At 37.1% G+C, this 15,294-nt stretch overlaps 1 protein-coding gene across 1 annotated transcript in view; it reads right to left on the reverse strand.

The window, feature by feature from the left end:
• LOC124774921 overlaps window positions 1-15,294 on the reverse strand; it is a 143,860-nt gene that overhangs the window by 114,544 nt on the left and 14,022 nt on the right. Inside the window, exons 2-3 of the mRNA XM_047249597.1 lie at window positions 5,429-5,616; window positions 2,306-2,502 (exon numbers count right to left, since the gene is read on the reverse strand). Of these exons, the coding sequence (XP_047105553.1) occupies window positions 2,306-2,502; window positions 5,429-5,616 (385 nt within the window). The remainder of the gene's footprint in view (window positions 1-2,305; window positions 2,503-5,428; window positions 5,617-15,294) is intronic.

A 15,294-nucleotide genomic window follows, 5' to 3' on the forward strand; every position in this document is an offset into this window, starting at 1 on the left:
CAAAACTGACATCCAAATCACAGGTGTCCATTCATTGTAGAATTCTAGAACATATTTTGAGCTCAGGCGTAATGGTGTATCTTGAATAGAATAATCTCACACATCCCAAGTACCACAGATTCAGAAAAATGTTGATCACACTAAACCAAACTTGTTCTTTCCTCATGACATTCTGAAAGCAACAGATCATGGAAATCAGGAGGATGCAATATTTCTTGATTTGTGAAAAACATCTGACTTGGTATCACACCAACTTTTATTACCAAAAACACAATTATATAGGTATCAAACAAAATTTGTGATTGGACTGAGGATGCAACATGTTATCTCACCTGGAGGGTCATCAAGAGATGTGAAAGCAACTTCAGGCAGATGCATAGGGGACCTTGCTGCTTGTATTATATATGAATAACCTGGCAGACAATATTTAGAGTAAACTTTAGACTTTTTGCAGGTGGTGCCATTGCATATTATGAAGTACTATCTGAAATACCTGTTCAAATATGCAGTCAGATGTAAATAATATTTGAAAGTGGTGTGAAGATTGGCATACTTGTTTTCAACCTCCAGAAATCTAAAATTGTGTACAGCATGAAATGCAGAAAAGTAGTAATCTATGACTACAACATCAATGAGTCCCAAATGGAATAAGTCAAAACATACATATATCTGGATGTAACAATTTGAATGGATATGAAATGGAATAATAGGCTCAGTCATAGGTAAAGCTGGTAGCAGACTTCAGTTCATTGACAGAATACTGGGAAAATAGTCTTGTTTACTGAACACTCACGTGAACTTCTGTAGAATATCATTCAAGTGTATGGGACTCATACCAAATAGGGCTAACAGAAGATACTGAGATTTGTTTGACTTGCACGAGTGAGTCACAGAAATGCTGAAACTCTGATTTAGCAGACACTTGAACATAGGTACCAATTATCCCGTGAAATCCAACATGCAAAGGTTCAAGAACCAGTATTAAGGGGTTAGGATGTCATACGGGCTGACTTCGAGAAGGAGAGGCACCACAGGACATTTTAATTTGCACTGTCTATACTTTTATAAATAAATTCATAAAACTTTGTCAGCATGACCAGGAAGGATTCAGGATTCACACTCATAGCCGTGGAAGTTTAAAAACACAAAAAAATAATATTTTTTAAATGTGAAATTTCATGTTTTTTTTCACTTACTGTTGGCTGCATTTGCTGCTATAGGTACACTTTTTCATAAGTAAGAGAGATTCTTCGATGAATTTTGCACAGCTTACAAATCATACTTACAGGTGTATGAAACTCTAGAATTTATTTAATCTATAGAAAAATGAATGGGCTGTTACGTTTTAAACTTTGAGTTTAGAGAAAACTCAAATTTTATAGTTAATTATTTCAATTTTTACCACAGTTTTTAACAGATTTGGGAAATTCTAGAGTTTCATACACCTGTAAGTATGGTTTGTATGCTCTGCAAAATTCATCGAAGAATCTCTCTTACTTATGAAGAAAAGTGTAGCTACAGCAACAAATGCAGCCAATAGTGAAAAAAAGATGAAATTTCACATGTAAAAAAAAAAAAATTGTTTTGTTGGGTTTTTGAACTTCCTCTGCTATATGTGTGAATCCTGAATCCTTCCTGGTCACGCTAACAAAGTTTTATTAATTTATTTGTGAAAGTATAGGCAGTGTAAATTAAAATGTCTTGTGGTGCCTCTCCTGCTCCAAGTCAGCCAGTTTCACGTCCTACCCCCCTTAAGTGAAGAATCTAAAAACATATTTCAGCCCCCTAATGTGTCAGTCCAGTAGAGATGGCAAAGTCAGGACTGACTAATTATAGCACACATAAGTGTGTTAAAGCTGTCATTCTTCCCACATTCCATACCCAGCCGGAACAGGAAGAAACCCTAACATGTGGTACAACATTAACAAGTACCCCCTGCCATGCACTTCACACTGGTTTCTAGAGTATGTATGTAGATGTAGATGGACTTACGCATTATAGGAGTCTCATCTAACAGCTTTTCAGATATTGTGTCTGTGGTGGTAACTACTTTCATTTGATATACGTGTGATTAGTTCATGGTGCTCAAACAAATATAATCTCAAAAAACTTCAATTGATTATATGTGAGTGCAATGAAATCATACCACATCAATTACTAAGATGCAATATTCTGCAAAACAAACATTCTAATCTAAAGATGACTAAAAATACTAAATCAGTAATCAAAAAATTACATCCCTGCCTTATAGCACAGCAAAGAAGTCAGACGTTTAGAAGATAAGTTATCAAGCTGTTAATTATACCTTGCAACCACTTCCCATGTCTCATCATCTAGGTCCTCCCGGTATACACGTAAATTGCATGCTTCGTCCAGCTGGCACCAATATGTCTGTCCCAGCTTGTCACGGCCAAGAGGACTGCTGCGTAGCTCCATAGCACTCAAACGGTTGATCTCTGCTTTGAACTTTGCATTCAGATCAAACTGTTGTTCCAGCAGGGTCTGTGAGAAAAAGGGCAATAACAAATTAAGAAACTACCATCTTTTTAAATGTAATAAGCAAATGGAGGCAATCATTAACTCATTCTCAAATAATATTTTCCTCTAACCGGCAGTTACTTTTATCCCCACAATTTGTACAAAAGGAGAATTAGTGACAAAGTGATCAAAAACAATGAATTTTGAAAGAAACTATTAAAAGTATCACATGACTGAAAATATTAATTTTGCATGCATTAAATTACCACCAATAAAGGTAAACTTTTTCTCAACAAAAATATAAATGACAGCTAATTATAATGAAACATTCTTAGTCTGACTTTCATTTACAATTTCAGAACACAGATAATGGAAACAACAGAAGATTATGATAAGCACAAAGAGGACCTAATACTACAGCAAACCAGATGGAAGAAGAGAACTCATGAAGAACTAAAACACAAAATGCAATAGGAAACTAGCACTCTTCTGCATTAAGATGGAGTGCTCACCACATCTGCTTATTGCAGCTACATTTCCCTCTCTTTTTGGGTTAAAGCACAATGTTTCTCCTGAGTGTATAATTTCCAGAAGAAATTTTACTCTTTTTCTTCCATCCTTTGCTTCAAACTGTCAAACATAGTGTTACTGTCTCTTTTACTCTCTCACATATAGTATTTCTGCAATTCTAGATAAAACACCCTTCATTCTCATTCTATCTCATTATGTAACTGGTATAAGTTTGAGTGTTAACTGTCCGAAAAGTGCAGATCTCTAAATTTAATGTTACAAGAATTCCTGGAGCCTTTATCACACAAAAACTTGTGGATTATACATCTTATAAATGATCAAATCTCTTCGAGGCAACTCTATAAATAACAGTCTGTTAATCTATTTAATATTCTACCAAGTTTGTCATTAACAGCATCATTAACATAAAATGAACAAAAATTACATGTACTGTTCACAACAATGTCTCTTTAAAATTTTTTGTTTTTAAAATTCAGTCTTAATCACACCATGTATGTTGCAACAACATGGGTGACCGGTTTCGGTCATATCACATGACCATCATCAGACCTGTAATTTAATTTATAAAGTAATAGAAACCTTACTAGATTTACAATAAAATAAGACAAAATACTTATAAGGATAAAATACAATAAGACGTGTTATACCCATGGCATCCTCCGAAGATGGTAGGTGGAGCACTCTTCTCAGCTGCTGTGATGTCAACTGGTGCCAGCAAGTGATGAGCATGTGCTTAAGTATGAAGATGTTCCGCCTACGTCTTCTCCCTCCACCTCACATCAACCAATCAGTATAAAAATGGGTTCACATAATCATCAAAACGTATAAAAACAAAGTACAATAATAACATAAAAATAGTTATGTATAATATCTCTTTAAAACCATGGAATTGTATAAAATATCAATTAAAAGCTTTAAAATAACTGTACAGACGATGTATAGTCAGTGTGTCCTCTATGGGCTAAGGTGGTACTACCACAATGGTTTCAAAGTCAACAATGGTGTTGAGGTACAACAGAATTTACAAGTCCTTCATTATGCTAATAAAGGCTTATTATTAAATATTTTGAGGGAGATCAAGATATACGCCCATTATAGAGATGAACTGTCAGTGTATCTCAATGAACAGTTAGATTTTTGTGAAAAACATTTTTATGATTTCTTTGACGAAATTCTATGAGCACATATGTACTCTTGTTCAGAAAATCATAGAACCCAGTTGTATCCATGGCAGAAATGTACCGTAGGGCAGTACATAAACTTCCAACTAGAAATATAACGAAATGTGACTCCATTTTTAATAAATCAGTTTTATGACATTTTAATAAAAGACAGACAGACTGAATCTAGCATAGATGTATACTTGCAGTTGAGTCACAACTCACATATCGATATGATGCCGCAATGCCAAAGATCTCCACAACATTGTTGACTTTGAAACCATTGTGGTAGTACCACGTTAGCCCATAGAGGGCACACTGACTATACATCATCTGTACAGTTATTTTAAAGCTTTTAATTGATATTTTATACAATTCCATGGTTTTAAAGAGATATTATACATAACTATTTTTATGTTATTATTGTACTTTGTTTTTATACGTTTTGATGATTATGTGAACCCATTTTTATACTGATTGGTTGATGTGAGGTGGAGGGAGAAGACGTAGGCGGAACATCTTCGTACTTAAGCATATGCTCATCACTTGCTGGCACCAGTTGACATCACAGCAGCTGAGAAGACTGATCCACCTACCATCTTCGAAGGATGCCATGGGTCTTATTGTATTTTATCCTTATAAGCATTTTGTCTTATTTTATTGTAAATCTAGTAAGGTTCCTATCACTTTCTAAATTAAATTACAGGTCTGATGATGGTCATGTGGTATGACCGAAACCAGTCACCAATGTTCTTGTAACATACATGGTGCGATTAAGACTGAATTTCAAAAACAAAAAATTTTAATCACTGTTCCAAAAATGTTTATTAAAATTTCTCTTTAGCCTGCAAAGGGAAAAATTATGTTTCGATAAAGATCCCTAATGACCTCCTCAGCAAATAAATGATGCAGACAGACAATAAAAGTTCAGAGACAATTTGTTTTTCTATGACCTGCACAAATGCCATGTCATTTGTGTTCAGTAATGAAGACATCTCATTTTTAAAATCAGAGTGAAATATCGACTATGATTTTAAATATATAGGAACACGCAATATTCATATCTTCCTTGACAAATAAAAGCCAATTTGAGAAACTGTTTACCTATCCAGACAAAAAACACTTCTGAAAACTGCACATCAAACACCACACACATATTATTAAAGTCACTCATCAATGAAGACCACAATATTTCAATTATAAACACATCTGCAGAAACAGGTTATAACTCTGACAATTTTCAAGGCATAAACACAAACCTTCAGCACTCGCAACTTCACACCAAGTCGAGCTTTCTTGTAGCCAAAACGTTCAATTTCCCAGCCATCTTGATTTGATGAGTATGTGTGACAGAATTTTATAAGTGCACGCTCCCATCGTTCCCCTGATACTGATTTCCTTGCTTTACGTAGGAGTTTCACATGCAGTTCTATCAGTGGTTGAGGTACTGAAAATAATAAATGCAAAATAAACATTTCATTGTGGAGAAAAGGCATGTCCAGAGCACATAAATTGAATTACTGAAGTCAGTGTGTTAAAAACATAAAAAGAATAACACATGGTATTCATTTACTGTGGCTCTTGATCCATTTACTGAAACTAAAGACAACTTTTCCATTTAGATCAAGAGCTGTTGAAGCTGAATATAATGTGAGTGACACAGTTCTTCATTACTATTTTATCACGTTTATCTTTTACGTTTTTATTTCCTTAAGATTTTCACATACAGTAATGATGATCTTTCTCTCTGTTGGATTGGTTACCTGAAGATTACATACTTTCCAAAACCAGTAACAGCTATAAAAGTTGTTTATGAGTGTGTCTGAAAATAAAACTGACAACTGCTGAAGCTCCACCATTGTATGGCTAATAAAAATTAATCTGAATGGTCTGACAGGTTATCTGAAGCCTCTCCTGCCAACTGAAAAGCTACTGTGTCAGTTATTGAGCTACCTAGATCAGTCTTCAGTGAAATATCCAACTTTCAAAGAAAGGATACACAAAAAGTAAAGATACAAGTGTACTAAAAAAAAATTCACTGTAAGTATCACTTATAACTTTTAACAACAACGTGACATTCCACAATTGCCAACATCAGCTGCAAAGCGGCTACATTTGAAAAGTGTTTCCAAAATAGTTATGTTGATTCCAAATGCCACAAAGTCACAGTAATGTAACAAAACAAAGTGAGAAATTTCTGGACCTCAGTGTGAGGGGCAAATAACTCGGAAAGCTTAGCACACACAAACTGTAACTTCACACCAATGATTCATATTATCCATTTTTGTGGCCACAAAATGATTTACCGGAAAGGCTACAAGAAATTGGATTTGGGAAAAGTAATCATGTCAGATTACAGATACTGATTTTGTCATTATAGCTTATTCATCAGAATATTAATTTCTGTTTCACTGATGAATTTGTTTCTTATGGACTTCTTGCAATTGGTACAGGTACATTTCACAGGTTTCATGTTAACATGATCCTATGTAACATTCGTACAGTTCTTTTGCTTGGTTGAGTCACTTTTATATATTTGTATAACAAGTAATTTTAATATGGATGCATACAAATACCCCAAAGACAGCGAAACAAAGATAAATCGTTTCCAATATTCAGCACAAGTATGGAAAAAGTACTGGGTTGGGGTTGTTTGGGGAAGGAGGCCAGACAGTGAGGTCATCGGTCTCATCGGATTCGCGAAGGATGGGGAAGGTAGTTGGCCGTGCCCTTTCAGAGGAACCATCCCAGCATTTGCCTGGAGTGATTTAGGGAAATCACGGAAAACCTAAATCAGGATGGCCGGACGCGGGATTGAACCGTCGTCCTCCCGAATGCGAGTCCAGTGTCTAACCACTGCGCCACCTCGCTCGGTGGGAAAAAGTACTAAAACATATTCTAGAGCTCACAGGTCAGCTGTGTGTGAAATATCAGATATGACAGTGAAACATCAAATAGTAACTTGATTGCCAGGACATGTTGATCAATTGTAAAATTCACCATTAAATAATGTGCACATCAGAAACATCAAATAGTAACCTGACGGCAAGGAAATTTTGATCAATTGTAAAATGCACCACTAGACAATGTACACATCAGAAACTAATCATAAAATGACTTTGAAAACATGAAAATGTTTGTCGCCACAAAACATTCATCCATCTATTTTTTCTTGGCTGAGTGTGTTCACGTTGCCATGAAGCACTGAAACTTCAGTTACTTTTTTTTTTTAATTTTATTTTTACATTTAGGCTTGTTGTTTTGTACTTGTGCAGATAGTGTCTCTTCTACACTTGAGGGACATTCTATCTACCCTAATTGATAATGTTTTCTTTGATAAGCTAAAAGCAAGAAAATAACTGTGTACCATGTAACAAAAGTTTTCTCTGACCATGATGTACATTTAGATAGTGTAAATAAGATAGCGTCTTACAGTCTTAATACTCTAGGGTGGAAACCAATGAGAATAATTAATGACTCAAGAATAAATGTTTTTAAGAATAGTTTACAAGAGATGACATAGATGAAATTTATAATGAATCAAATCCAGACATAAATTTTAATCTGTTCCAAGATAAATAAACATCATTACTTGAAAATGCTTTCCACATAAGCTAATCAGAAAGAACATTAAACAGCCATGCAAAAAAACCATAGATCACTAGAGGGATTAAACTATCTTGTGGAAGGAAACGGGAAACGTATCTGTTGGCAACTACAAAAACTATTAAAAATTACGAAGAAAACTTTTTAAGAAATCAAGGAACAAGCACATAATGTCAGAAATCAGTAATTCCGACAACAGACTTAAGGCTATATGGATTGTAGTGCAATGAGAGACAACATTTGGCCAAAGAAGACAATAACATCACTACTGAATTAAATGAAGAACCATAAATTATGAGAAACAGGTAGCAAATGTGTTTCACTATCACTTCTGAAATATAGTAACAAGTACAGGAACAAACAGTTCAATACAAAAATCACAGCAGTATGTTGAAAAAGCAACTCTCATAAAATTTGATAACAATCCTCCCTCAGAATTTAAGAAAATTATATATTCTCCCAAAAATAAACACTCATCTGGATATGGTGGTGTTTATGAGTACTGAAGATTTGTTCCCATATAATAAGCTATGTCTAATCTGAAATATGTAATGCATCACTAACCCAAGGTTATTTTTCTACAGAGATTGAAATGTGCCATTGATAAATTCCTCCATAAAAATAGTGATTGGAAAGATTTCAATAACAACTGAATGTTTCACTACTGATATTATTTTTCAAAACTTCTGAGAAAGTGGTTATTCCAGAATTGTATCCCATCTAAGCAACAATATCCTCTGTAAATTACAGTTCTGATTTCAGTGTGTTGCTCTAATGATATTTCCACTCACACATTCACTCCCCAAATTTTACAAGTATTCCACAACAGAATAGCACTGGTCAGTATTTTCTGTGACCTAAGGCACTTGACTGTGTGAAACACATAATTCTACTAAATAAAACTAGGTTTTATAGAATTGATGGTACAACCAATCAATGGATAGTATCATATCCAATCAAAAGAATGCAGAATGTTGTACTTGGCAACTCGGCCAATGTAATTAGGGGATATTCTTCTGACAGGGGAGAAGTTATGTATGGGGTTTCCCAAGGCTCAATCTTAGGCCTGCCATTGTTCCTCATTTTATGGAGACAGTCTTCCGTCTATTTTTGCAGATAATACTAGTATTGTAATCAACCCTAGCTTACATACAGCAACAGAAGAAACAGTAAACAACAGTCTTAAAATTATTATTGACTGGTTTTCTGCAAATGGTTAGCTGCATTGTTTTTTGCGTCACATGTGCATAATCTCTCAATGACTGTATCAATACTCGTTTGTATTGTGCTTTATCATCAATTGAAGGCTTAAAATTGCTTGCATGCTTTTAAATTTTTTGCGGACATAGGGCCTATCCTCATTCAAAACAATCATGCTCTAATTTGATTCTTGAAGTTTTTTCTGGCGTACTGAATATTCTATGAGCTTTCCGGTGACTCTTGCCACAATATTGTGGCTGCCAACCGTCCAGCTGTTGCTACATGAGATTTATGAAAAGAAGATTTATAACTTGCTAAGTGAAACAATGTATTGTAAGATTGACAAAGACCCCACAAGAAAGATGGAAAGGAAAACATCAGCACTGCAGAATTCTTCTTCTATTCCGCAAGAAGTGGCCAAAAGATTAAAACCTCATAGTTGTGTGCCACACTGGTTATATGGCCTTCCGAAGATCCATGAAAAAGAGGTTCTGTTACAGTAATATCAATGCTCCCAGGTATGATTTGGCTATACACATTGCCTCTCTACCAAGACCTTTTGTGGGGAAGTGCGCGCATCATATTCACGACTCTGCTGACATTTCAACAGACAAGTCGCTTTGACTCAACGAAACTAACCTACTAGTGATCTTCAATGACATCTCACTTTTCTCTAAGGTTCCTCTTATGGACTCTTTGTTACTCATATGGACTCTTTGTTACTCATCAGCAATAAGTTCACAGCCAATATAACAGCACTTTTTCATTATATCCTTTCCTCAATCTACTTTTTATTTAACAAGAGCAGACTGGCGGTTTTGCCACAGGCAGTCCTCTCTCCCCTCTGGTAGCAAACTCTCTTATGGAAGACTTTGAGGAGAGCACTCTTGATTAGGCTCAACGTAAACCAAGAGTCTTTTGGCAACATGTATATGACATTTTTGTGGTGTGGCCCCATGGTGAGGAAGAACTGTCATGTTTCTTGCAACATCTGAATGCAATCCACAAGAAAATCCAGTTTCTGATGGAAATAGAGAAGGATGGTTGCTTACCATTTTTTGGACATCTTGGTTACTAAGAGAGTGGATGCGTCATTACAGCATTCTGTATATCGTACGCCTGAACATATGGACCTTTACCTGCTAGCGTTGAGCTGCCATCACACTTCACAAACGACCGGCGTCCCTAGAACGTTGGCACACCAGGGCATGTTGTTTCTAATGAAGATAGTCTTACAAACGAGCTAGAACATCTACAGTCAGTGTTCAAAGATAATGGTTACTCTCCACATCAGATTAGTACAGCGCTAAGGAGAAAAACATGATCACCCACAACATTAAGAAGTTAAGGAGCTGTACAAGTTTGGGGCATTCCTTCCATACGTCGGCAGCCTTTAACCTAAAGTCGGCAGAATCCTAGAGAAACATCAAGTTAAAGTAATCTTCCGGCCACTGGCGAAGGTTAGTAGACTTCTCAGTTTGGTAAAGGACGATCTGGCTCTGTGGAAGGCCAGAGTTTACAAAATTCCTTGCCAGTGTGGCAAAGCTTACATAGGTCAGAAGATACTGTAATGTGACAATGTGCCGTCTAGTAAATGCCAAGCATAGTCAAGGTGCAACGGTAGAGAAAGTGGTCGCTTATGCCATCTGTGGGCCAGAATCGAAGGCAAAGCGGAAGTGCTTCTGCCTGGTAGCAGCTAAACTAATGAACTCTATACGGGAGACAGTGTATGGCTTGTGCTGCACACTGACAGCGAAATAAAAAAAGAATTAAACTAAATAATATTGTTACGTGTAGTAAAAATATAAATGTAATATTACTTTAATATATGAAAATGACTGTAATTGAATATTGTAATGCTATGATATGTTTAATTGTAAATAGAGAACTTAGCGTAATGTAAAATAATGTTTAGGTGTGGGGGGAATCCCGGAGAATGAGAACAGTGTAAAGGTTGGCGTGTAATACTGGCGGTAGAAGTACGTTGGCGTAGCTCTGAGGCAGAACAAGTGCTAAGTGGCGTAAAAGTGACTGCCGGTGTGTGCTACAGTAACGTTGCTAACAGACCATTTACATGTGAGTTGAAAACAGATATGGACTTCATTTATTGTATGGCTACAAGCTAAATGGGCACTAAGGCTTGTAAGATGCGGTATTTCGATGGAGATGGGCTGTGAGTGGCAAAATAGTACATTTTCCCGCTCTGAGGTACATGGCACTGCGTGGTGCAATGCTGTGTTAATTGCGACGGGTTGCTTGTGTCAACGGCGAGGTGTGAAGGGACCAGTAGCCGCATCCAATGGCGTATTGTGATCTGAATAACTGATGAGGTCCTCCTGCTAGGCAATATCAAACATATAGAATTAAGTGCTCCCTGTTCAGTCACTTCAAAGAGATTATCAGTGTTAATAACAATCAAATATAGACGTAAAAATAAGTTTGTTACGTGCCATTATCATTATTTATTCCAAAAATTCTGTGTGGTAGTTGGATCACCACTGGGTGTCTATTCAAACCTATTACACGCGGGAGCCACTTTCCGGAAGTCCGATGCCGCATGGTCTAATAATAATACAGTAAATTCGGGTAGTGGTATCGCAATACGCACAGTACACAAAAGGTGCATTGAACTTGAGCACCACACTTGCCTCTCACAGCCCAGTAAGTAGCTAGTACTGTATTACTGCAGGACACTACAGATTATTCTGCCACAAAAATCTTGGCACTAGCTAAATCCTTTTGGGATTCAGTAATTAAAGAATCTGTGGAAATTCATCTAGTACAAAATCTTATTAATCGGTATGGCAGCTTTCAACTGGATAAGACTTGGGACCCGGTGATCTCCTTAATATCTTCTAAGAGAAAACATTTTATTCATAATGAGACATCAGGCAACATCTGATGTTTGTTTTTAGTGACACGAGCGCACATTCCAACAGAGGGCGTACATGTAGTTTCACTTTTATGCATACGTGTGCACACCACCAGTGGAACAGTATCTACAGTGGGCGCGGACTTCGATAGAGGATGCTCCTGTAACAGCTGCCAATGTGCATAAGTTTCCATGCCAATTTTTGCTATAAGGCCGACACCACGAACTAGCAGACTCCAGTGGCGGACACTCACCTGAAGATGTCTGGACAGTTGCCAACTGAAATATTGTGGCAAGAAGTCAACATGACCTGGCTGCAACCCATAGAATATGCTCTAATTTCACTATATGTGGGACACTGAGAATTTTTGGATGCTTACAAAACTATATTTTTGAAAATTTTCATAAGTTACAAGAATTGTGGATAACTTATTTCATGGTAAATCAGCGTCAGTGACTCTGTTAATGCCAAAGAACAGATCACCGTGAATTTCGGTGTTTATCAAAGCAAATAAAGATACATTTTTGAGAATTTTTGGAAGTTGTTATTGTCCTGTGCATAAACTAATTTGTAGTATTAAATCAGCATTTGTGATTTAGTTACTGTAGCAGATATTATAACTAACATACTGTGTCACATTTACTTTTCACTTTGCAGAGTAGTACATGTTATCTACATTTATTGTACATTAACTCTATTTTTTAAGTTTGTTAGTGTCTATAATAAACCTTAAAATTTTAGGGAATTGCCATTTTTATTCTGTTGTCTTAATAGAAATCTCATTTTGTATTTGCTTCAATTCTTGTAGGGAAGAAATAATTTTTTAGCTCAACTGATGAAAAGATAGTGGGCAGGCCTAGTTTAAAGTTATTCATTGACTGCCCTGTAAAACACTGTATCAGCCACAATGCAGCACCATTGTGAATACTGTACTCAAACACAAGATGAGTTAGTTGACATTCATAAGCAGCTAGAAAATCCCCCGACTACTGTCAAAAGATTGGCAGCTGCTGTGAATCTGTGTGTCAGCAGAGCTCCTGAGAGTTGCATACCTGTGGTACCAAAGATACCTCAAGTACTACTATCCTCTCCTGTGCATCTCGCCACCTCTGCAGGAGGTACAGGATCTGTCATTACTCATCCTCTAGGCTGCGAGTGGCATGTCAATGGTAAGAACTAGGCATCCTGTATGGAACCACAGAGGACCCAGGGCGTTACACCTATCCCCCTAACTAACAAGCTCAAGGTGCCGTCCTTCACTGAAACTGAATCTGAGCCAGTGGGATTCACTTCAACTGTTTTGGGGAAACCTGCTTGTCCCACACCAAGAGGAGGCAAACGCAAAGAGGTAGGGATCTATTAATCATCAGCAGTTCAAACATACAGTGAATAATGGTAATCCCCTAGGGATATGGCAGGAAGGAACACAAGATGCACTCTGTGTACATGCCTAGGGGCCCCATTCAACATGACGAAGAGGCTATTGCGGCAGCCACTGAGGGAACAAGGTGCAACTAATGTAACAGTAGATTGTGGTGCACATTGGAACAAATGTTGGATCATCATCTATATTCTGAAGTTACACCGGCATCATTCCTGCAATTGGCAGAGAAGCATTGAGAAAACCAGCCTTAGGCATGGAGTTTCAACGAAGCTCAGAATTTGCAGCATTGCCCTCAGAACTGATTGTGAGCCCCTGGTTTTGAGTAGAGAGGAAGGACTGAAGCAGAGACTTCGAAGATTCTGTGACAAGCTAGGCTGCAACTTCAGGGACTTGTAACACATGGTTGAGAACTGTAGGGTCCCCCTAAGTGGGTCAGATGCGCACTACACATCAGAGGCAGATACCCAGGTAGCTGACTGCATGTGGGATACAGACAAGTTTTTTTTTTTTTTTTTTTTTTTTTTTTTTTTTTTTTTTTTTTTTTTTTTTTTTTTTTAAGGTGACTCTCTGTCCAATTCAGATAACGATAACTGTAGGAGATGAAGAAGTATAAGTGTAAAGTCCTCTACAGGTGAGAGTATTAAAATTCTAGTAGTTAACTGTCAAAGCATTTGTAACAAACTGACAGAGTTTGAAGTGCTCTTGAAAACAATAAAGCTCACCTCGAGCTAGGTACAGAAAGCTGGCTGCAACCTAAAACTGTTAGCAGTGAGATTTTTGGGGAAAATTTAAATGTTTATCAAAAGGATAGGGTAAGAAGAAGGGAAAAGAAAACTGAGGATTTGTTAGATGATGGTCGATTTGGCTTTAGGAAAGGTAAAGGCACCTGAGACACAGTTCTGATGCTGCGGTTGATAATGGAACCAAGACTAAAGAAGGACTGAGACACATTCATAGGAGTTGTCAACCTGGAAAAAGCATCTGACAATGTAAAATGGTGCAACATGTTCAAAATCGTAAGAAAGAATAGGGGTAAGCTGCAGGAAAGACAGGTAAAATACAATATGTAAAAGAGTGAATAATAAGAGTGGGAGATGAAGAACGAAGTGCTCCGTGCTCGGATTAAGAAGGATTAAGACAAGGGTGCAGTTTTTGCACCTACTGTTCAATATATACATGGAAGCAAGCAGTGATGGAAATAAAAGAATGGTTGAAAAGTGGAATTAAAATTCAAGGTGAAAGGGTATCAATGATAAGATCTGCTGATGACATTGCTATCCTCAGAGAAAGTGAAGAGGAATTACAGGATGTGTTAAATGGAATGAATGGTCTAATGAGTACATAATATGGATTGAGAGTAATTCGAAGAATAAGAAGTAGCAGAAATGAGAACAGTGAGAAACTTAACATAAGGATTGATGATTACAGAGTAGATGAAGCTGAGGAATTCTGCTGCCTAGGCAGCAAAATAATCCAAGGTGGACAAAGCAAGGAGGACATAAAGAGCAGACTAGAACTGTCAAAAAGGGCATTCATGGCCAAGAGAAGGCTACTAGTAACAAATACAGACCTTACTTTGAGGAAGGAATTTTAAAGAAGGTACATTTGGACTGCAGCATTGAATGGTAGTGTAACATGGACTGTGCGAAAACCAAAACAGAACAGAATCAAAGCATCTGAGATGTGGTGCTGCAGAAGAATGTTTAAAATTAGGCGGACAAATAAGGTAAGGAATAAGGAGGTTCTCTGAAGACTCGGCAAGGAGAGGAATGTATGGAAAACACTGATAAGGAGATGGGACAGGATGATAGGACATATGTTAAGACATCAGGGAATAACTCTCATAGTACTAGAGGGAGCTGTAGAGGGTAAAAACTGTACAGGAAGACAGAGATTGGAATACATCCTGCAAATAATTGAAGACGTAGGTTGCAAGTGCTACTCTGAGATGAAAAGGTTGGCACAGGAGAGGAATTTGTGGCGGGCTGCACCAAACCCGTTAGGCTAATAGGAAATGTAGGTGGTGTATTTGTCACAGTAGACAAGAAACTGAAATCTACTG

Source organism: Schistocerca piceifrons, chromosome 2 (genome assembly GCF_021461385.2).
Source record: "Schistocerca piceifrons isolate TAMUIC-IGC-003096 chromosome 2, iqSchPice1.1, whole genome shotgun sequence".
Lineage (NCBI taxonomy): Eukaryota > Metazoa > Arthropoda > Insecta > Orthoptera > Acrididae > Schistocerca > Schistocerca piceifrons.